At 40.1% G+C, this 25,374-nt stretch overlaps 1 protein-coding gene across 2 annotated transcripts; it reads left to right on the top strand.

Annotated features, from left to right (window-relative positions):
- The first annotated feature begins 1,230 nt into the window (after positions 1 to 1,230).
- Positions 1,231 to 21,858, top strand: rab3c (RAB3C, member RAS oncogene family). 2 transcript variants are annotated; one of them, XM_062025764.1, is made up of 5 exons: positions 1,231 to 1,358; positions 5,581 to 5,805; positions 12,976 to 13,094; positions 15,842 to 15,966; positions 19,956 to 21,858. In XM_062025764.1, exons 1-5 carry the CDS (start codon positions 1,341 to 1,343, stop codon positions 20,144 to 20,146), a joined length of 678 nt encoding a protein of 225 aa, XP_061881748.1. In that variant the 5' UTR covers positions 1,231 to 1,340; the 3' UTR covers positions 20,147 to 21,858. The 2 variants fall into 2 exon arrangements, with proteins under 2 accessions (XP_061881748.1, XP_061881749.1); XM_062025765.1 differs by lacking the exon at positions 1,231 to 1,358 and adding an exon at positions 1,682 to 1,835.
- Positions 21,859 to 25,374: the final 3,516 nt, after the last annotated feature.

Here is a 25,374-nt window from a genome sequence, read left to right as displayed (position 1 = left end):
ACTCGATCTGTATTTGCTTTTGTTTTCTTTCCTTGATGTTGAAAGTGCCATGACTTTTGTGTGAATTATAAATATATGTTTTTTGTTCAATAAAAATAAAAATAAAAATAAATAATAATAATAATAATAATAATAATAAGTGGTAAATTACGACAAACATCATTCGCAAAAAGACTCGGTTAATAAGTGTGTGCTCCCTACCTGGACTGGACATAAATTATTTAAAGTATGTTTCTGTACTTTTCTACATAAATGTCGATTTATGAAAGTAAGGCCTACATTTTCTAATTGGCTTAGAATTATCAATCAAATATTGGATAATGATTAAGAGTAGAAAAGCCCTTAAATTGATATCCTTGTTAAAAACATTTAAAGTGATTTAGGCAGCCCTTTTTGTCTTTTCCCCCCCATATTTTTTAATATTATAACTCTCTGTATTTGCTTTTGTTTTCTTTCCTTGATGTTGAAAGTTCCATATGACTTTTGTGTGAATTATAAATGTATGTTTGTTGTTCAATAAAAAAAATAAAATAAAAAAAATATATAATAAAATAAAAATAATAATAATAATAAGTGGTAAATTACGGCAAACATTATTTGCAAAAAGACTTCGTTAATAATTGTGTGCTCCCTACCTGGACTGGACATCAATTATTTAAAGTATGTTTCTGTACTTTTCTACATAAATGTCGATTTATGAAAGTAAGGCCTACATTTTCTAATTGGCTTAAAATTATCAATCAAATATTGGATAATGATTAAGATTAGAAAAGCCCTTAAATTGATATCTTGTTAAAAACATTTAAAGTGATTTAGGCAGCCCTTTTTGTCTTTTTTCATATTTGCTTTTGTTTTCTTTCCTTGATGTTGAAAGTGCCATGACTTTTGTGTGAATTATAAATGTATGTTTGTTGTTCAATAAAAACATTAACAAATAAAAAATAAAAAAATAAAAATAATAATAATAATAAGTGGTAAATTACGGCAAACATTATTCGCAAAAAGTGTGTGCTCCCTACCTGGACTGCACATAAATTATTTAAAGTAGGTTTCTGTACTTTTGCCCGACCACAGGTTAGTGCTAGTGTGTGTTATGCAATCATGCCTTCTCTTAATATGGTAAACAAACCACTCTCACCATAGTAATTACCTCCTGTTGTTATCTTCCAGGTTTAGTACGGCTTTATTCACATCAAAGAGAGCCCCCATAATGATATTCACCAGGCCTTTTTTTATTATTATTACTGATTGGGGGCGGGGATGCTAAAGTGACGTAAAAGAAGACGTCCTGAAAAGACAACAAATAAATAATCCCGCCAACGCGCTGTGGGGGGACAAAAATGGACTTGTACGGGAAGGTAGGACTACAATATTCAACACTGTCATTGGAGATGTTTGCTATGTTTGTCACGCTATAGAGGCCATATTTACGACGCTCATTAAACATGAGCCTTCGAGGGGTTATTTATTATTATTGCTTTGTAACTTTCTGTCGTAAATAACACACCTGTGGACAGACGTAACGCGTTTAATGCTAATCTAGCCATGCAGTCAACGCTCTCTTTATATATATAAAAAAACGTTGCGGCACTTCCGGGTTTGAGTAGCCAGAAAACAACAACTCCCATGATGCTCGGCAATGACGTCAGAGCGCTACTGAAGAGGGCGGGCGAGATGTGGTTGGAACAGCTCCCCGGTGCTGAAATCGCTTCCACACTGGCAACGAGCGACGCGGAGGGTGGGAAGGAAAAAAAAAAAAGAAATATTTCATAGGGAAATAAAGGCAGATAATTTATTTGGCGCCGACTGAAATCGAGCCAAAGCCTTCGAGACAGGTTTGTTTTTTTATCATGTCCTAATACTATACTGCTAGCTTCATCTATGAATGCTTGATAATTCGTTAAATTCATTAAATGACCTCGCCATCAGATTGCTAGCATTAGCCAGCACGCCCCCCCCCCCCATTTTTTTATATCAGTCATTATGATCCATATATTATCCAATAGCATGTTTGACAGCTGTTTTATGACATGCCCTTGCAAAGATGTGCATGCAGATGGATATATTGAAAACATATTTGTGTATGCTATGAAAAGGAAGAGCAAAGCTCCACGTTTGTCACCAATGAGTGCAGTGATGGTTTTGTCTGCACGGTTCACCTTGGAGCAAAGATGACTGTGTCCTCTCCTGACTGGCTGTCATAGAAATGAGTATAAAAATAGAAGTATTTGCAGACAATCAGTGATGGCTGTGGATGCATACACAGGCAGAGGAGGCGGTGCCCCGCAGATGTTTTTTTCTTTCACTCCAATTTTATAAATTAACACAGAGTAGTGATTCATCCACAAAAATCAGCATGTTCTCTCACTTCTAATGACCATCATCATGCTGTTATTTTGAGTAATAAACATACCATAATGGGTTTGACGAGTAGGCATAGGCCATCTACACACAATTCCAATTCCGATGATTTGATTCAGAATCGATTCTTGTTTCAACTCAATTCTCGAAATATATTATTTGATATAAAAACAATGAAACCTTTTCAAAACAAGTTACAAAAGCTCCTCTTGGCTGCTGATGTATATGGCGCAGTGAAAAAGTGCGGAAATGGCCTAAAAACATATTTTAAAAGTGTGTATATATATATATATATATATATATATATATATATATATATATGTATATATGTGTACATGTATATATATATATGTGTATATATATGTACATATATATGTATATATATATATGTATATGTGTATATATATATATATACGTATATATATATGTGTGTATATATGTACATATGTATATATATGTGTGTATATATATGTATGTATATATGTGTGTGTATATATATATGCGTATATATATATATATATGTATGTATATAAGTGTGTATATATATATATGTATCTATATATATATGTGTGTATATATATATATGTATGTATGTATGTATATATATATATATATATATTTATATATATATATATATATGTGTGTGTGTGTGTGTGTGTGTATATATATATATGTATGTATATGTTATATGTTTATATAAATAGTTTTACATTAATATATATTGACATAATAATATATTATATTATGTAATAATATATTTAAAAAAATACTAATATAAAAATTATGAAACGGTTAAGAATACGAATATTAGAATCGTTATTCAAATGTGAATAAATTGTTTAGCACCCCTAATAACTAGCATACAGTCGGAAGGTGATTGATATGGCCCCATTTGTCACGGTTTAAATGACACATGAATCATGACGAATGGCACTATCCACTATAGCAGCCAGTAGTGTGTTGAGTATCTTAAAATGTGTTTAGTGGCAATTCCAATTTTGACCACAGTGTTAGTTGCTATAGAGTGGTGCTTTCCATCATTTTAAGCAACTGCATTGCAAAAATGATTAATCCCCCACCTTCCAAGAGATCCACCCAGGAATGGGGCCATATGATTTCCAAAAATAAACTGGCATATTGCATGTAGTGTCATATTGTTATGAAACATTCCCTTTTTCTTTTTTTTTTAAATAGTGAAAATAAAGTCTACACAAATGAAACATTACAAGGAAAAAAACTGAGAATTTTTAAAAGAAAAAATGTGGGAATATTATGAAAAACGTGGTATGGTGTTGGAACAATGTCATACTAATGCGTAAAAAAAACTGCACTATTACATGAATAAAGTTGTGCCATTACAAGAACATTGTGGCGATGTAAGAGAAGTAAAGTTGCAATTTTTTGTGAAACATGCAAGTCATATTAGGAGAAAAAAGCTGTCATATTAAAAGTATAAAGTTAGGATGTTTCGATAGAAAAGTCGTGATGACGGAAGAATGGTCACATTTTTTCAATAAAAAGTTGGGATGTTTTAAGTTTATTTAAGTGAATATTTACAAATGTGTGACGTGACCAGGAAAAATAATCTAATAAAATGTTCGTCACTGTGCTTAAAGGCCTACTGAAATGACATTTTCTTATTTAAACAGGGATAGCAGATCCATTGTATGTGTCATACTTGATCATTTCGCGATATTGCCATATTTTTGCTGAAAGGATTTAGTAGAGAACATCGACGAAAAAGTTTTGGTCGCTGATAAAAAAAGCCTTGCCTGTACCGGAAGTAGCGTTACGTCACAGGTTGAAGGGCTCCTCACATTTGCACATTGTTTACACCAGCAGCGAGAGCGATTCGGACTGAGAAAGCGACGATTACCCCATTAATTTGAGCCAGGAAGAAAGATTTGTGGATGAGGAACATGAGAGTGAAGGATTAGAGTGCAGTGCAGGAAGTATCTTTTTTCGCTCTGACCGTAACTTAGGTACAAGGGCTCATTGGATTCCACACTCTCTCCTTTTTCTATTGTGGATCACGGATTTGTATTTTAAACCTCCTCGGATACTATATCCTCTTGAAAATGAGAGTCGAGAACGCGAAATGGACATTCACAGTGACTTTTATCTCCACGACAATACATCGGTGAAGCACTTTAGCTACGGAGCTAACGTGATAGCATCATGCTTAAATGCAGATAGAAACAAAATAAATAAGCCCCTGACTGGAAGGATAGACAGAAGATCAACAATACTACTATTACTATTAAACCCTGGCCCTGTAACCACACGGTTAACGCTGTACTGCCTGGCAAAGCCTAGCAATGCTGTTGCTAACGACGCCATTGAAGCTAACTTAGCTACGGGACCTCGACAGAGCTATGCTAAAAACATTAGCTCTCCACCTACGCCAGCCCTCATCTGCTCATCACGACCCGTGCTCACCTGCGTTCCAGCGATCGACGGCGCGACGAAGGACTTCACCGCGATGATCGGTGCGGTCGGCAGCCCGGAAAATGAGGAAGTCAAGGTGAGGACAGCGGCGCTGCGGCGGACGGCGTTGTAGCTTTCGACGACACCCCGGCCGCCATCAGAGTCGGCAAGAAACATATATTTCCCCAAAGTTACGTACGTGACATGCACATAGCGCCACGCACGTACGGGCAAACGATCAAATGTTTGGAAGCCAAAGCTGTACTCACGGTAGCGCGTCTGCTATCCAACTCAAAGTCCTCCTGGTTGTGTTGCTGTAGCCAGCCGCTAATACACCGATCCAACCTACAGCTTTCTTCTTTGCAGTCACCATTGTTAATTGAACAAATTACAAAAGATTCACCAACACAGATGTCCAGAATACTGTGGAATTATGTGGTGAAAACAGACAACTTGAGCTGGCCACCGTGCTATTCCAAAATGTCTGCTTCAACCCGTGACGTCACGCGCAAACGTCACCATACCGAAACATTTTCAGCCAGAAGTTTCCCGGGAAATTTAAAATTGCACTTTATAAGTTAACCCGGCCGTATTGGCATGTGTTGCAATGTTAAGATTTCATCATTGAAATGTGCCATTACAAGAACATTGTGGCGATGCAAGAGAAACTATCAGACTGCGTGGTCGGTAGTAGTGGGTTTCAGTAGGCCTTTAAAGCTGCAACCCCATTGCACCCTTAAAAAGTACCTTGAAAGCCTCCTTTTCCTCCACTTGTTCTATATGCTGCTGCAGATGGCTGCCACTCAGGATGCAAAAGGGAAGGGTGAGGGCGGCGACCAAAACTTTGACTACATGTTCAAGCTGCTGATCATCGGCAACAGCAGCGTGGGCAAGACGTCCTTCCTTTTCCGCTACGCTGACGACGCCTTCACCTCGGCCTTTGTCAGCACCGTGGGCATCGACTTCAAAGTGAAAACGGTGTACAAAAACGACAAGAGGATCAAGCTGCAGATATGGGTACGGAATGTTCCTGTCAGCTTTGGATTTATTCTGCACATTGATTTTAATCAACACAAGTGGGAGCTTTAAAAAGCGACCTTACACTCCCTTTTTTCCTCATCTTATCTCCATCTATCTTTGCTCGCTCACTCTGCCTCTTTCCTTATCTTCATCCATCAATTAGGAACATTTTAGGTGCGGTGAGAGGTCAGGGCTTCATGTTTTTGTTTAAAAACTACAAGTACAAAGACTGCAACACTAGCGGGGTGTGGCACATCTGCTCGCTTGTTGATATAAAAAAACAAAAACGCCATCTTAAGGGCGATCTTGCATTGTGTCTTTGTGCTTGGAGACAGATGGAACCCTGAACATTTCTGACAAGAGACTAGTAAGTGTCAGCTTGGCGCCCAGTGGGGAACAACACGCACGCAACACCTTCCCGCCAATGTGTGTGTGTGTGTGTGTGCTTGGAAGTGATGATCATCTGAAGCTTCATTAATTAGGAGCTGCAGTGTAATATCTCACTTCTCGTTCCTCTTTTCAATTTCACACTGAAGGTTAACGTTCCTGCAGAGATCGTGTTCTCATGTCATAGTTACACTCTTTTGCAGCAATTAAGCCAGACCCTGACATTCAACTCTTGAAGGACTGTAAAGTGAATCTCAACACCGACGAGACGGGTCGTGTGTGTTTTAAATTGCATCCAGTGGACTGGCTTGACTGCCTCTAATTGAGCCCAGACGCAGCTGAGACTTGCAGTGAAGTGGCTGGTTAAGCCTCCAGGATGATGTCATCAGTGCTCTATTAATACACTGAGATATTCATCATTGAGTGTAGCTTGATTTCAAAGAGGATTCAGTAGGATTGTGCCTAAAAAACCAATGCGCTGAAATTATTTTTGGGCCTACATTGGAACACAATCCATTAACAACACTCATTGGATACTGTAACCATAGACAATGTTTTAAGTGACATTTGAACATTATTAACATATTCATCATTCTCGTGCTTTGATGAAAACAGGTATAGCAACTAATTAGTAAGTTAGCATTAGCAACTAATAGCTCCTCTGTCATACAAATCAATGTTTCCATCTAGAGATGTCCGATAATGGCTTTTTTGCCGATATCCGATATTCCGATATTGTCCAACTCTTAATTACCGATTCCGATATCAACCGATACCGATATATACAGTCGTGGAATTAACACATTATTATGCCTAATTTTGTTGTGATGCCACGCTTGATGCATTAAACAATGTAACGAGGTTTTCCAAAATAAATCAACTCAAGTTATGGAAAAAAATGCCAACATGGCACTGCCATATTTATTATTGAAGTCACAAAGTGCATTATTTTTTTTAACGTGCCTCAAAACAGCAGCTTGGATTTTGGTACATGCTCATGAGGAGGTTGTGGTGGGCGGGGTTGGGGGGGTAGGGGGTAGCGGGGGGTGTATATTGTAGCGTCCTGGAAGAGTTAGTCCTGCAAGGGGTTCTGGGTATTTGTTCTGTTGTGTTTATGTTGTGTTACGGTGCGGATGTTCTCCCGAAATGTGATTTTTCATTCTTGTTTGGTGTGGGTTCACAGTGTGGCGCATATTTGTAACAGTGTTAAAGTTGTTTATACAGTCACCCTCAGTGTGACCTGTATGGCTGTTGACCAAGTATAGCCTTGCATACATGGCTTTGCCGTAGATATTATGTGATTGGGCCGGCACCCAAAGGCAGTGCCTTTAAGGTTTATTGGCGCTCTGTACTTCTCCCTACGTCCGTATACCACTCCGTACAGCTGCGTTTTTAAAAAGTCATAAATTGTACTTTTTGAAACCGATACCGATAATTTCCGATATTACATTTTAAAGCATTTATCGGCCGATAATATCGGCAGTCCGATATTATCGGACATCTCTATTTCCATCCATCCAATTTCTACTGCTTGTCCTTCTCAGGGGCCCTGCAATGAGGTGGCGACTTGTCCAGGGTGTACCCCGCCTTCCACCCGAATGCAGCTGAGGAAGGCTGCAGCACCCCCCGCGACCCCGAAAGGGACAAGCGGTAGAAAATGGATGGATGGAGGGTCCTTCTCAGGGTCGCGGGGGGCTGGAGCCTATTTAAAAGAAAGAAGCTCTTAATGCAGTTTTTTTGGGTAATAATCATGCCATAACGGGTATGGATAGTAGAGGTGGGAAAAATAATCGATTTTTAGATGCATCGCAATTCGGACATGGACGGTTATAAAATCGATTAGTAAACGTCAATAATCGATGTATTTATTGTAAATAAAGTAATGCAGACAATTGTAGAATTTGACTGACCGCCACAAGCCACTTATGTTTCAGTTTTGCACACATTTGTATTAATTTAATAAATGTGCAAATTTATTCAACTGTTTCTTACTACATACACTGTTTTTAAAGTTGCAAGTGGTAAACGCTTATCTAATGAAACGAAAACAAACGTAAAACTGCATCAATGTACAAAAATAAAGACGTATCAAAAATATATATATTGCTCCTGAATCGTAATCGAATCATGAGGTGCCCAAAGATTCCCACCACTAATGGATAGCATATGGCAGTTTATCAAAAATATATACTAGCATATTGCATATAGTGTGTCGTATTGTTAACAAACATTTTTTTTCAATATTGTGAAAATGTAACATTACGAAGAAAAAAACTGCGGAATCTTACAAGAAAAATTCAGGATGTAACGAGAAACCTGGTATTCTTTTAGAACCAAGTCATAGTACAGTATTGCGCAAACACAACTGTAATGTCATCAAAATATATCTTAATATTACAAGAATGAAGTTGTGCAGTTACAAGAACATTGTAGTAAAGTTACAAAAAAATTAGAAGTCAAATTTTTTTGCGAAAAAAGTCACAATTTCAGAGAAGTCGTGTTTTCCCGCAAAGTTTTATTGAGAGAAAAAAGCTGTAATGTTAAAAGAATATATAGTTAGTATGTTACGATACGAAAGTCGACATGTTATGAGAAAAATGTTGTAATGTCAGAAGAATGTTTATATTTCTTGAGGAAAAAGTCTTAATATTACAAAAAGTCTTTATTGCATACGGTGTCATACTGTTATGATTTATTTTTAAAGATATGAAAGTAAAGTTGTTTTTCTTAAATTTACATTTATAAAAGACGGAAAATTATGAGGAACATGGTATTTTTTAGAACAAAGTCATAATATTGTACAAATAAAACTATTGTTATAAAAAACATATTGTAATATTACACAAACATAGTTGTGCCAGTACAAGAACATAGATGCAATGTTGCAAAACATTTCAGAGAATTCGTATTTTTTTGTAGAAAAAAGTCGGAATTTCCGAGAAGACATGTTTTCTTGCAAAGTCATATTAAAAGAAAAAAAGCGGTAACATTAAAAGAATAAAGTTGGGATGTTACGATAAAAATGTGTCCAATGTTCCGGGAAAAGAGTTGTAATGGTGAGGAGAATGGTCATATTTCTTTAAAAAGAAAGAAAGAATATTACAAGAAAAAGTTGTAAGTGTAGTAAGGGGATATATTCACAAATGTGTGATGTGACCAAGAAAAATAATCCAATAAAATTAGTGAATTTAGTAGAACAAAGTCATAACATTGGAATACGATCTAGTTTTCCAACATATATTGGTTACTGTAATCATAGGCAATGTTTTAAGTGACTTTTGAACATTAACATATTTATCATTGTGGCGCTTACACTCCCTTTAATGACAAGCAACTAACCAACCAGTTGATAACTTAGACTTAGACTTATTGTCATTCAAATTTGAACTTTACAGTACAGATAAGAACGACATTTCGTTGCATTAGCTCATGGTAGTGCAGGATAAAAAAGCAATAAGGTGCAGATATAAATAAATAGATTACTGTACAGATAAATATATTGCACTTTTGCATATGCATCCAGGTTTATGGATGTATGTTATATTGTCTTTATATTCCAGCGAGTTAATCCATTTTTGGGGGGAATTGAGGGGATTATTATGATGCGTTCAAGAGTCTTATGGCCTGAGGGAAGAAGCTGTTACAGAACCTGGAGGTTCTGTTTTGGAGGCTGCGGAACCTCTTTCTAGAGTCCAGCAGTGAAAACAGTCCTTGGCGGGGGTGGGAGGAGTCTCTGCAGATTTTCTGAGCCCTGCTCAGGCAGCGGCTTTTTGCGATCTCCTGGATAGGAAGAAGAGGAGTCCTGATAACAAGCTAGCGGTAGCAGCTATTAGCCCCTCTTTCACGCTACCAGCAAAAGCTGTCTTTTTTCACGTAATTCTCTATGAACAGCACGAGAGAGAGAGAGTTTGGGGGGTAAAGTCGAACTTCTGATGTAGCATTCCAGCCGTAAAAGTGGCAAGTGCCTTCATTGTGTAAAAGGGAAGGTCAGAAAGTTTGACACCCAAGACTTATTTCTACCGTCCTGTTGCGTTGAAAGCAATTGTTGCTGTATTTTATGCGTCACATCAGACACTGCATCTACAGCAATAAACCAATTAAAGGATATTGGTTTGCTGTGTGAAAGTTGCAGATCTGTGTGACATGTCAGCAGTCAGTCAGCCCCGCTGCTGGAGCTTGCCAAGTGACTCCTCTTGTCTACGATTGTCTGAGCTTTGCAAAAAATTTGCCTAAAAGCTCAAATGTGGAGTTGGGATTCAGCCTCCGCCCACCGCATCTCCACTTGATGCCGTCAGCCGATTAGATTGATTAATTTCCCGCCAGCCGCACGCGTCCAGCTTTTCATTGAGCTCCAATTTGCACGACTCAGCAGCTTTTATTTCCAGTCATGCTCTGTCTTTTTAAATGAGAACAAAAAGGAAATTAGAGTAGCACACTGCACCACTGTCTGATGAACCCAGGACAAAAAAGCTGGTAGCATCTTGTAAAATCTTGTAATAGTTAAAGGCAGCTCTGTAATGAAACACTATCGTCCGTGCACAAAATGTGCCTTTTTTGTGTGTCATTGCATGCGGTTAAAAGGTCGCCGCTGTGTGTGTGTATACTGCGAGCTCCATCTCTGCAGAGTGAAGGTCAGAGCGGTCCTTTGGCTACGCTGCCGTTGTTGCCATGTGCACGTCGACAGAGAGCAAAGCATGAGCATAACCGGCGCCAAGTGGAGCAGCCAAAAGTCCTCCATCATCATTCACAGACGCCCGCGAAACACACTTTGCTGTAGGCGGAACAACTGTGCAGCACAGGCATGTTGTTCATTATGTAACTAGTAGCAAACGGCATGTAAACATTAGCCCACATGCACTCCTTCATGATCAGGCACACGTCAGAATGTTCATTCAGGTTTTGTCGCCAAAAGTGCAGCTGGCGTTTCTTCTCCTACCAGGAGGTTTTTTCACCAGCTGATGCCAACACCTGCAAACCTTTAGTCAATCTAATAAGATCCAACACAAGACGTTGGAAAGATATCCCGGATGCTCAGTAAAATATGGCTACCGCTACCATGCGATACTAAAGTTATCCATTCATCACCTAAGGCTGATTGATCAACTCCTTCAAGGGGCATTTTGCCAAATTAGACATATGAGTCTTTGTCCTGGCTGCTAAGTACATCGACAGCAAAAAAAGAATGTCTCAGTCACGCGTCAAAAGGTGATCGGTCCACTATTTTCACACTTGTAAGAATGTTAAAATGTTACGTAACACTGCCTGTACCATTATAAAAGTTCTATGTTGGCCACAGTTTGACTCTGAAAGTGTTATGTGTACAGAGGGAAGTCATATTTAGCTCTATGTTTTATTTATATATGTATATATACTATATATATATATCCAGGTCTGTGGCCTTGTGGTTAGAGTGTCCGCCCTGAGATCGGTAGGTCGTGAGTTCAAACCCCGGCCGAGTCATACTAAAGACTATAAAAATGAAACCCATTACCTCCCTGCTTGGCACTCAGCATCAACAGCTGGAATTGGGGGTTAAATCACCAAATGATTCCTGGGCGTGGCCACCGCTGCTGCTCATGACCCATGCCCTGTAGGCATGGGTCAAATGCAGAGGATAATTTCACCGCACCTAGTGTGTGAGTGACAATCATTGGCAGTTTCACTTTTATAAATAACAAATAATAATATATATAAACAAGGGAAATGGAGTGTGACGAATACAAAAAGTGTGTGTGTGAGACTATGTGTGGTGATTAGCTGTTGAGTGTTACCGGTAGTGTTGAGCGAGAGGCGGAAGATCAAGAGGGACAAGGCAGAGCTCGGAGGTCCGTCAGCAGGCAGGAAGTCGGGGCTATAGTGGGGCGTTGAAGGTCCGTGTCCAGGCGGGAGGTCGAGATCCAAGAGGCAGAGGGAACGCGGGGAGACGAGACGCGCAGCTCGTAACGGAGGGAGGCTGTTGGATCGACAAGAAAACATGAGACAAATCAACACGGAGGGGGAGAAGCACAGAGAGAGAGTATGCATAGAGCTAGATTGGTTTGGCTTACTGTACAGGACAGGTAGCTACGTTCTGGCGCCGGATAGCAGGTTGTGCCGGCTTAAGAAGGCAGGTCTCATCATCAGCTTCAGGTGCGTTGATTGCTGGCGATTGATTGCAGCTGTGCACCGGCGCAGCTTCTGCAGGAGTGGACGCGTGCAGGTGCGCTCTTGGAGGTGCAATCAGGAGAGCGCACAGACGAGTGCACATTGGAATGCACCCGGGCTGTGACAGAAACGGATGAATGCTATTTCTATTAGTAACTTTTGGAATATGTGTTTCTAAACATGAACAAATTGACCGTAACGGTTCCAGGAACAGCACTAGTTATGATGCAGAGAAGGTCTAACCAATCAAAAACATAAATAAACTTGCGTGTTATGACACAGTTTAACCCTGGAGTGGATAAAATATATTTATTTACAATGGGAACGTGTGTCACTGAATAGCATTATACTCGTTTTAAAGACAGAATTTGTCATCACTTTATCATTATAAGCTGAACTCTGTTCACAGCTAACATGGCGGAGCCTGACAAGAAAGAGACCCAAATGAGTCACCGTTCTATTTGAGTGCAGAATGACAGAGACAATCAGCAGAACAATGTCTGCATCATGAACACAATACAAAGATGTGATTAAATGTGTGCACAGCAGCCTATATGGTTTATGCTGCCTTGCAATCTGATTAACAATGGCATGAGCATGACAGTGAACAGAACATGTGTATGTGTGTGTGTGTAGGACACAGCAGGCCAGGAGCGTTACAGGACCATCACCACGGCCTACTACCGCGGCGCCATGGGCTTCATCCTCATGTATGACATCACCAACGAGGAGTCCTTTGGCGCCGTGCAGGACTGGTGAGTCTGGGTTGTATGTATTTTATACTGTAACATGTCTGATGCATCCATGGGTCACATGCAAGCTCAAATAATATTGTGTCTTAAATGGGCCACATTAAGCCATCTTTAGCAACCAGGTTTCTAGGTTGTCAATGTCACTCTAGAAAAAACACAAAAAATACTTACATACAGCAACTCCATAGCTTATACAGCCTTTGGACCTTTGACCTAGATGCTTACTGGACTGACAATTACCATTAAGGCTGATGTCGACTTGCCGCTCATCAGTTCCATAACAGCACGTGACACAAGCTTGCTTGTCAGGGCAAACAAAATATCTGCTGCACGTCATGGAACAGGGCGCACAGTTGAAGCCGGGAGGTGTGTACATACAGTACAACATCCAACCTGCATACTACTGTGGTGGATGGAAGGAGGTGTAGAAGAGCAGAACAAGCAGAACCTGAGGGGGGGAAAACAACAATTAGAAGGCAGTCATAACAAACACAGACCAAAGGGAAACATAACATGAAAAGACTAATTACATAGACACAGCTCGGGTAGAACACAAAGGCATGCTGGGAGCTGATTGGCTGACTTAGACAGTGCTTAAAAGGGCGGGGCTAATGAGACCATGGCTGTGTTTAGATCTGTGCACTTCCTTTTTGTACTTGCATTTTCACACTAGGAAATGCAGTGCACTGTTAGTAAATGGATGCTGCGCTCAATAGGCCCAACATGGTGATCAAGCTTTTTTTTTTAATCACTAATGTCACTAACCTCTACGCAATTCAAACAAAATAGCATCTGCAAAAATAATAGTAATATAACAGTAAATTACTAACTTGAAGTAATGGTGGCAGAGGATTGATCTATAACGGTGGAAAGTATTGTGATTGTCATTTACAGTAAGTGCACAATGACAATAAGGGATTTGGAAACTACATTATCAACATTTGGAAATATTGTAATTGAAACAAAGGCAAAGTGAATGCTATTCAAAATAGCTAACATAAATGCTGCTTTCAAGACTCTTATAAAGTAGGAAATATTATACTTAAAGCTTCCATAGCCCGATCACAAAAAACAATAATAGTTCATGACAGTTGTTAGACATTTTTAGGGTTTATGTTCAACAATGGAATATTCCTGGCTTTCCACCACCCTTGAGCATCACAAGGCAAAGTAAATGAAACCCTTGTTAGCCTGACCGTGGTAAATACAGGAATTATTCATTGTAAATCGAACATTTTTATAGCGAGGGCATAAAAACCTGTTTACGACCTTCTACAGAAAATATGGTTTTAACAATTTGGGAACCCTCTAGACATGAAATAACATCCTCATAGTCACCTTCACACTTGTTTAATCTAATATAGTAAGGCTGAGCCAAACAGTGGCCACAATTCTGAACCGCATGCTCTCATAAGTTTAGTCTCATCTAGTGGTCAATACTACTGTAGTATTGATATTTTTAGTTCATTTACCCTATTTTATGCTAAATTTAGGCCTAAAGCATGCTTTAAAAAATGTGTTATAGAGTGAAGCGGCAAACTTCAAAGCACAATGTGGTGAGGGACGTCTGTACTCAAACAAACAGAGTTCAAAACTAAACCTGAATCAATTGACTGGTACTAAAACTGTTATAGTCCTATTGACTATATTTATTGATGATATGATTGATATTATTTTCGGAAGACTGCAAATCTACACTGCTGTACAAGCTGCACACTGACTACTATCCAAGTTCCATTTCCATAGTAGTATGATATTTTCCCTTGAGAAAATATACTGAACTGCTTTCTGAGATACAATACGGTACTGACTGATTCATCAATGTTGATACCTATCCCGATATTTTCATCAATACTTATGACTGACCTTTGTCTATGTTACAATCATTACCTTGAGAAATACAATCCATACTCATGCACAGACGGATGTGTTCTCTATTGACTTAAGCGCCGCTGACTCTTATTCCGCTTCCTCCCCCCCTTTCTGCCATTTTACCCTGCGACATGTAGCAGAAATGAAAAAAGGAATTGCCATGGCAACCATTCCTTCCTCAGCTGCTCCTGAACTAAACCGTGTGACGTCTTCATATCCTGTCAGTGACACACACACATTCCACTCACAGCACCATGTAACGCACATAGTTTCTATTCAAGTAAACCACATCTTTTAAACAAAGAAGATGAGTGGCAACATCACATTTGTCCCTCAGACTCGTCATGTCGCGCTATCGCTCTCGCTCATGTTTTTGAGCGCCGGTGTGTTCGCTGGCCTACTTTTAGTCAAGGCTGCAGCAGCATCCACCACAGGAGATATTTGCTCCTTAAGCTCTTTCTCTAAATGCACTAAGTCACGGTGACTTTTCTGCAAACACTGACATACTGTTTGGATGCAGGGCGTTATAATGTTATTATAAGAGGAGACATTTACAAGTTAAACCTTTGCGCTTGTGATGTCACACATTGAGCATGTTAATAAGTTGAAGCATGGAACAAATGAGAGGACGAGTCGTGACGACGAGAAAACAATAAACCAAACCCCAAATGTTGAGCCCAGAACAGCACTTGACCCACTTTCCTGCCAGTGACTAACGCAGCTAACGATGATGCAATCACGGCCCATGACCGGTCCAAATGGCGGACCACCTCTACATCCTGTCCATCCCTCTGATCACGTTGACTCCTTGGGAGATTCTATGCAACGCAGTGACCCACAAAACAACTTGCCCAACTGTGTCTTGTTGTCGATTGCAGGTCGACCCAGATAAAAACGTACTCGTGGGATAACGCGCAAGTGGTTCTGGCTGGGAATAAGTGCGATATGGATGAGGAGCGGGTGGTGTCTGTGGATAGCGGAAGGCTGCTTGCAGAACAGTTGGGTAAGTGTGCCATAAACGTAATTGAAGTGCACTATATGGAATTGTAATTCCCTCAGAAATTGCACGCGGAAATACTAATGTCACAAAATCCCCGTAAAGTGCTTTCTTTATCACTAGTTGATGCACAGTGCTGTATGTCCATGTTATGACTATACCTGATGTACAAACCCCGTTTCCATATGAGTTGGGAAATTGTGTTAGATGTAAATATAAACGGAATACAATGATTTGCAAATCCTTTTCAACCCATATTCAATTGAATGCACTACAAAGATATTCAAAGATGTTCAAACTCATAAACTTAATTTTTTTTTTTCAAATAATAATTAACTTAGGATTTCATGGCTGCAACACGTGCCAAAGTAGTTGGGAAAGGGCATGTTCACCACTGTGTTACATCACCTTTTCTTTTAACAACACTCAATAAACGATTGGGAACTGCGGAAACTAATTGTTGAAGCTTTGAAAGTGGAATTATTTCCCATTCTTGTTTTATGTAGAGCTTCAGTCGTTTAACAGTCCGGGGTCTCCGCTGTCGTATTTTACGCTTCATAATGCGCCACACATTTTCGATGGAAGACAGGTCTGGACTGCAGGCGGGCCAGGAAAGTACCCGCACTCTTTTTTTACGAAGCCACGCTGTTGTAACACGTGCTGAATGTGGCTTGGCATTGTCTTGCTGAAATAAGCAGGGGCCACCATGAAAAAGACAGCGCTTAGATGGCAGCATATGTTGTTCCAAAACCTATATGTACCTTTCAGCATTAATGGTGCCTTCACAGATGTGTAAGTTACCCATGCCTTGGGCACTAATGCACCCCCATACCATCACAGATGCTGGCTTTTGAACTTTGCGTCGATAACAGTCTGGATGGTTCGCTTCCCCTTTGGTCCGGATGACACGATGTCGAATATTTCCAAAAACAATTTGAAATGTGGACTCGTCAGACCACAGAACACTTTTCCACTTTGCATGAGTCCATCTTAGATGATCTCGGGGCCAGAGAAGCCGGCGGTGTTTCTGGATGTTGTTGATAAATGGCTTTCGCTTTGCATAGTAGAGCTTTAACTTGCACTTACAGATGTAGCGACAAACTGTATTTAGTGACAGTGGTTTTCTGAAGGGTTCCTGAGCCCATGTGGTGATATACTTTAGAGATTGATGTCGGTTTTTGATACAGTGCCGTCTGAGGGATCGAAGGTCACGGTCATTCAATGTTGGTTTCCGGCCATGCCGCTTACGTGGAGTGATTTCTCCAGATTCTCTGAACCTTTTGATGATATTATGGACCGTAGATGTTGAAATCCCTAAATTTCTTGCAATTGCACTTTGAGAAACGTTGTTCTTAAACTGTTTGACTATTTGCTCACGCAGTTGTGGACAAAGGGGTGTACCTCGCCCCATCCTTTCTTGTGAAAGACTGAGCATTTTTTGGGAAGCTGTTTTTATACCCAATCATGGCACCCACCTGTTCCCAATTAGCCTGCACACCTGTGGGATGTTCCAAATAAGTGTTTGATGAGCATTCCTCAACTTTATCAGTATTTATTGCCACCTTTCCCAACTTCTTTGTCACGTGTTGCTGGCATCAAATTCTAAACTTAATGATTATTTGCAAAAAAAAAAAGTTTATCAGTTTGAACATCAAATATGTTGTCTTTGTAGCATATTCAACTGAATATGGGTTGAAAATGATTTGAAAATCATTGTATTCCGTTTATATTTACATCTAATACAATTTCCCAACTCATATGGAAACGGGGTTTGTAAGATGGGACTTAAATGCTTCTACTGAGGTAGCATTTCTAACTGTTACCGGGAGGGCATTCCAGAGTACTGGAGCCCGAATAGAAAACGCTCTATAGCCCGCAGACTTTTTTGGGGCTCTGGGAATAACTAATAAGTTCATTGAACGCAGATTTCTTTGAACGCAGATTTCTTGCCAGGACATATGGTACAATACAATCAGCAAGATAAAATTGTATTATGGTTCCACAACAGAGCACAGATGATGGGTAGGCTCCCGCATGCCTCCATCGCTGTGTCTGTTTTACTTCCGGTTCACTGACAGAAAAAAATCATTTTGCGAGATCTCGCAAAACATCCATGTCCCTTTAGGGCAGACCTGGGCAAATTAAGGCCCGGGGGCCACATGCGGCCCGTTAAGCTTTTCAATCTGGCCCGCCGGACATTCCCAAATATTTTTTTTTAGATCTTTAAGATGGAAACTGTAGCTGCCATTATGATGTGCAGTGATGTTTTCTAATGACCGTAAGTCTTGAACTATACAAAGTATTTCAATGGTTGGAATCTGCGCTTTTGCATGATATTCTAGTTACTATGGTAATCTAAGTCACAGCAGGCACCAAGCAGTGTGGGTGGAGGAGCGTTTCCACAGAGTGTCAGCCTGAAATGCAGGTGTCAGGGACAGACGCGGAAGGAGATTTTTACAACAAAGTTCTAAAGCTTAGTGATATATCAGATGTGTCAGATTGTAGGTGAGTTTATTTGTACCCTTCGCGTTCATATTTCGCTGTTTTGTTGCATTTGTGTTGTATTTCGCGTGATTGTAAAATATGTCGACGGAGAGTGGGTGTGACGTTCATATGTTGTCAACATTCAGTGTTTTATCCTTCATAGTTAATATTGTAAATCCCACATTCTTTATTTTTATTCTGGGTGTCTCATTCAGTAAAACATTTTTTAAATTCCATTCCTTTTTTTAAGGCGGTCTGTCATAACGTTTTTGGCATTCAATCAGACATTATTGTGAGGTTTTGTATTAGTGTTCCTAAAAATAGATATACCGGACCCCAGAAAAATTTTTTTCTCTAAATTTGGCCCCTGAGTCAAAATAATTGCCCAGGCCTGCTTTAGGGGCTCCAAACGGAAGTGATATTTACACGCAGAAATTAATGTTTAAAAACGTAGATTTCCATGTTTTCGCAGAAACTTCAGAGTGTAGGATTACCGTATTTTCCCGCACTATAAGGCGCACCTAAAAACCCCAAATTTTCTCAAAAGCGGACAGTGCGCCTTATAATCCGGTGCGCCTTATATTTGGACCAATATTGAGCTACAACAAACCTAAACTTCATTTTCATAAAGTTTAGGTCTCGCAACTACGGTAAACAGCCGCCAACTTCTTTTTCCCCGTAGAAGAAGAAGGGCTTCTAACCCAAAAATGGCTCCTATTAAGAGACACGATTACGACGCAGAGTTTAAACTTAAGACGATCAGTCACGCAGTAGAACACGGGAATAGAGCAGCAGCGAGAGAATTTAACATAAACGAATCAATGGTGTTTAATTCGGACACTGAAGAAGAAGAATTCAAGGGATTCGTGGATGAGGAATAACTTCATAAAGTGAGCTTTACATGTTTATTTTGTGTGTTGTGTTGTGTGACATTAACGTTTGAGCAACGTTGAGTTATTGATATTGTTATTGCTCTGCACTATTTCGAGTGTTACTATATTGTGATTTGACGTTTGATTTACCGTAACAGTATCAGACTGTTTTTTACGTGTTTATTGAATCAGGGAAAAGTTCCCCTCCACTATGTGATATCAATGTTGCACTACATGTTATACCTTGCTGTTGTTAAAAGATAAACAAAACACCACGTCCCAGACTTTACCTCGGGGAAAATAATAAAACAGCTGTTTATTCATTTTAGGAGTGAACAGAGTTGTCAGAACGCTGGTTTGTAATCTATTAATAAAGTTTGACTGACCTATCTGACTGTTTTGTTGACATTCCCTTTAGCGCAGCTCCATCTAATGGATGCATAGGTGCGCCTTATATATGAACAAAGTTTTGAAATATCCCATTCATTGAAGGTGCGCCTTATAATCCGGTGCGCCTTATAGTGCGGAAAATACGGTACTGAAAATATTCTTTCTTCATTCTTTCTGCATTTACGTAAAAATGATTACGACATTTTTGTGAACTCCATCACCCTGTGATCTTTCCCTGTCGCTGCGCAGGTTTCGAGTTCTTCGAGACCAGCGCCAAGGACAACATTAACGTCAAGCAGACCTTCGAGCGTCTGGTCGACCTCATTTGCGACAAGATGTCCGACAGCTTGGACGGCGACCCGGCCGTTACCACGGGAGCGCCCACCGCCAAACTGACAGACAGTGCTCCGCCCCTCCAGCAGCCCGCCTGCAACTGTTAGTGCCCCCCCGGAGGAGTTAAAAAGGAAGGGGCCGCCAACTTCCTGTAACCTGTAAGGTGTTAATTTTTTTTTCTTTTTTAACTTGTCATCTTGCCTTCCTTGGACTGTTTAGTGGTATAGTTACTAAACGCTGTCGTATTAGAGCCTAACCTTTATCACCTTCTAACACGAGCAAATAAGACTTACTCTTATTAGAGACACTGTCAATAACCACCATGTTTGTAGTCCTAAGTCAATGTAAAAAAAAGACCACTTTTGTGTAGCTTTTTATTTACAGTCTTGTAAGGTTGCCAAATATGTTAAATAAGGCGCTGTGTGAACACTACTGTACTATGGGAAATGACCTACCTTGGATTGTTGAAAAAGTGGCCTTTTTTAGCATTTCCACCATGGCCTCTGTCCTTTAAAGTTGCCGTCCAAGCGAGGCCATCTAAAAAAAAAAACATCTTAAAAAAAACAATCCGCCATGTTGTTTTTGTTCTTCAATTCACTTCCGGGTTCCAATTAAACACGCATAAAAACCTCACGCAGAGAGGATACAGCTATATATTGTCATATTTCCCCCCTTTTAACAGGCCGAAAAAAACACAATACATACAGATAATGTAGTAAATATGCTCTTTAATTGACGTTTCGCATTCAGAATGTGCACCGTCATTAATATGTGACGTCACGACTAATTTGAACATTTCCCGGTTTCCATTCGTCCAAAACGCACCATAAATAACACTCAAAATGAGTTGGAATTACCTAATAAAAATGGAACGGCAAAGAAAGTGGTTATATACGCACCTGTAGTGGAGGAACCGACAGCCATAGTTTCCTTCCCGGAGTTCGCATGTTCAATGTTGATGTTAGTGTTCATAGAGCGAGCGCTCCCTCTAGTGGGCGCGGGCCGCACTGCAAGTGAGCTGTTGTAGTTTATTTTCAATATTCCATAAAAAAAAAAAAGCCTTTTGGTTCTGTCGAACACTTGCAATCAGTTCAAATAAGTGTGCCAAAAGAAGACAAAACATGAAAAATATAGACTCTTAGCGTTGGTTGTTTGTTTGTTTGCATAGTTGATGATAGCTGCAGGAAAAAATTGCATGAAATCCGTCCTTGCAAGTAGATTTATATTCTGGTATAAATATAATATATGTGTATATATATAAATAATATCGAGGCTATGTAACAGATTTAAAAGCATGCTCACAGTACTCGCTGTGACATGCGATGGGCCAATAAGTGCAATATTTTATGAATCCAAACCCTGTAAATAGTCTCTCCAGTGCGATGACTGCAGTGTGTGTGTGCGTGTGTGTGTGTGTTGGGGGCATACAGAGTAATAGTGTGTTGTTTGCGTAAACCTTTTGCAAAAAAAAAATATATAGAAAGACAAGAAAAAAATGGCTTCCCTGCCATGTGTCAGTCGTGCTGTCGGTGTTGTCGTGAAGTAGTCGGAGAGAGAAATGAGCTCACGTTAATAATAATAATACACAATTAAAGGGATCCACTACTTTTTGTGCATGAGTGCGTGTGCGTGTGTGTGTGTGTGATGTTAGCGTTTCATGCCAATAGCCATGTGTCAATCTCAAGTGATAATAAATTGATATAATAAAAAAGAAGTAGGGTCATTTTGGAGCATGGTGATTTATGGACTGAGAGGAGATGTTTGTCAATGCAAGGTGGTTGTTTTTGACATCTTAGGAAATAAAAATAATTCAATCGTTTGGCTTTTGTTTGTGTTTATTTGCATGCTGTGGTCAGAGAGCCCTGAATGTGCCCTTTTAACCTTTTAACAAGCCTCTGCATCTCGTCTCATGTACGCCATCTAGTGTTGAGGCTGCACATAGCACTTCAAGTACAGTGCTTTTTGTGCTGTACTGTAGTAATTAAACTGGATCATAGTGACAGCTCTCATACCTTTTTATATGATCATTATGATCAGTTGCTAAGGGAACAAAGTGACGTTCTTCAATAAAAAAAAAAAAATTCAAAAAAGGGAAGAATTTTGAACAATAAATATATTGTTTTTACTCACACACACTGCAAAAAGTCAGTGTTCAAAAACAAGGAAAAAAATACAAAAATGAGGGGTATTTTATTAGAATTAAGCAAAATTATCTGCCAATAGAACAAGAAAATTCGGCTTGTCAAGACTTTCCAAAACAAGTAAAATGAGCGAACCTCAATGAACCCAAAAAATACCTCAAAATAAGTATATTCTGACTAATAACAAGTGCACTTTTGTTGGTAGAAAAAAAAAAATAGGGACCTTTTTGCTCAATATGTTGAAAAATATTCTTAAATTAAGTAAATGCTAGTGCCATTATCTTGACATAATGATTTAAATATAGATTTTTTTTTTCATGCTTGAAGTAAGAAATTATTACTTTACAAAAGTAGTTTTATACTTGTGAGTGTTGATGACACAGCTTTGCAACAGTTGATATTCTAGTTTCAAGCATGTTTTACTCAATATAGGTCATAAAATCTCAGCAACAAGCTGTAATATCTTACTGAGATCATTTAGGACCAAAACCCTTAAAACAAGTAAAACACTCTAACATAAAATCTGCTTAGAGAGAAGAAGTATCTTATCAGACAGAAAATAAGCAAATATCACCCTTATTTGAGATATTTCATCTTACTTAGATTTCAGTTTTTGCAGTGCAGTGCATAATGTGGAGTAAGGTTTTATTGGAGTTTGTCATCAGAAAAAATTATAATTATAGATAAAGTATAAAAATAACTGCACAAAAATACGTTGAATGCACTTTTACATTTAAAATAGTTAATTTCATGTTAAAAAAATGTAAAATACATTTTCTACAAATTTTTCCCCCCAAAATTGCATTTTTTACTGTTTGATTTACAATAGGCCGACTTCATCAGGAATACTAAAGAGAATACAAAATCTAATGGAAAATTATATATGAAATAATGTGTTTGAATAACATCCATCCATCCATTTTTCTACCGCTTGTCCCTTTTGGGGTCGCGGGGGGGGGGGGGGGGGGGGTGCTGGAGCTTATCTCAGCTGCATTCGGGCGGAAGGCGGGGTACGCCCTGGACAAGCCGCCACCTCATCACAGGTTAGAATAACAAATAATAGACAAAGGATGGTCCAGTTCACATTTTGTTGCAGTATGACGCACACGTTTGCATTACCGTTGTACTGTGACTTAGTATTTTTGTATCGTTTTGATATTTCCACTGTTGTATTTTCTCGCGTGGAGCTGTTAAACTGATTTTCACAGTAAATGTTGGTGACAATGTGGGTGTGACAACAAAGGATTCAATTCTATTCAATACAATAATACTAAAAACACACATTAGACAGAATCAACCTATGCTTTTAGTCCGTCAACACTCAGGACGTTGTGGATCGGTGGAGGGAATACTTCGAAGACCTCCTCAATCCCACCTAAAGGTCTTCCTATTAGGAAGCAGTGCCTGGGGAATCTGTGGTAGGCTCTCTTATTTCTGGGGCTGAGGTTGCCGAGGTAGTTAAAAAACTGCCCGGGGGTGGATGACATCCACACGGAGTTCCTTAAGGCTCTGGATGCTGTCTTGGTTGACAAGAGTCTGCAACATCGCGTGGACATCGGGGGTGGTACCTCTGGATTGGCAGACCGGGGTGGTGGTTCCTCTCTTTATAAGAAGAGGAACCGGAGGGTGTGTTCCAACTATCGTGGGATCACACTCCTCAGCCATGCCGGTAAGGTCTATTCAGGTGTACTGGAGAGGAGGCTACGCCGGACAGTTGAACCTCGGATTCAGGAGGAGCAGACTGGTTTTCGTTCTGGTCGTGGAACTGTGGACCTGCTCTATAGTTTTGGCAGGGTCCTTGAGGGTGCATGGGAGTTTGCCCAACCAGTCCACATGTGCTTTGTGGACTTGACCGTGTCCCCAGGAAGTCCTGTGGGGAGTGCTCAGAGAGTATGGGGTATCGGACTGTCTGATTGTGGCGGTCCGCTCCCTGTATAATCAGTGTCAGAGCTTGGTACGCATTGCCGGCAGTAAGTCGGAACCGTTTCCAGTGAGGGTTGGACTCTGCCAAGGCTGCCCTTTGTCACCGATTCTGTTCATAACTTTTACGGACAGAATTTCTAGGCGCAGTCAGGGCAGAGTGGATCCGGTTTGGTGGCTGCAGGATTAGGTCTCTGCTTTTTGCAGATGATGTGGTCCTGATGGCTTCATCTGGCCAGGATCTTCAGCTCTCACTGGATCAGTTCGCAGCTGAATGTGAAGCGACCGGGATGAGAATCAGCACCTCCAAGTCTGAGTGTATGGTTCTCGCCCGGAAAAGGGGGGAGTGGCATCTCCGAGTTGGGGAGGAAATCTTGCCCCAAGTTGAGGAGTTCAAGTACCTCGGAGTCTTGTTCACGAGTGAGGGAAGAGTGGATCGGGAGATCGACAGGAGGATCAGTGACGCGTCTGCAGTGATGCGGACCCTGCATTGAGCCGTCGTGGTGAAGAAGGAGCTGAGCCGGAGGGCAAAGCTCTTAATTTACCGGGCTATCTACGTTCCAATCCTCACCTATGGTCATGAGCTTTGGGTTATGACCAAAAGGATAAGATCACAGGTACAAGCGGCTGAAATGAGGGGCTCTCCCTTAGAGATAGGGTGAGAAGCTCTGTCATTCGGGAGGAGCTCATAGAAAAGCTGCTGCTCCTCGACATCGAGAGGAGCCAGATGAGGTGGTTCGGGCATCTGGTCAGGATGCCTCCCAAACGCCTCCCTGGGTAGATTTTTAGGGCACGTCCGACCGGTAGTAAACCACGGGGAAGACCCAGGACACGGTGGGAAGACTATGTCTCCCGGCTGGCCTGGAAACGCCTCGGGATCCCCCGGGAAGAGGTGGACGAAGTGGCTGGGGAGAGGGAAATCTGGGCTTCCTTGCTTAGGCTGCTGCCCCCGCGACCCGACCTCGCATAAGTGGTATAAGATGGATGGCTGGATGGAAATGTTCAATTCCTTTTTTAATACTGAATTTACAGTAGGCCTACTTCAGCAGAAATATTCAATATAATACAAAATCTTATACAAAATTGTATGTGCAATATTTTATTTTAAAATAGAAATAGTATAAAAAAAACAATAAAATAATGTATTTCTTTTTTCCTACTAATTCCCTTTTTTGCTACTTAATTTCGAATAGGCCTATATCTCATCTAGAATACTAAATAAAATTCAGAATCTCAAAGAAAATTATGTGTGCAATAATTTATTTAAAAAACAA

The sequence above is a fragment of the Entelurus aequoreus genome, linkage group LG17 (assembly GCF_033978785.1).
Source record: "Entelurus aequoreus isolate RoL-2023_Sb linkage group LG17, RoL_Eaeq_v1.1, whole genome shotgun sequence".
NCBI lineage: Eukaryota > Metazoa > Chordata > Actinopteri > Syngnathiformes > Syngnathidae > Entelurus > Entelurus aequoreus.
Note: the sequence above shows the minus strand (reverse complement) of the source record. Positions and strands in the feature narration are given on the sequence as shown.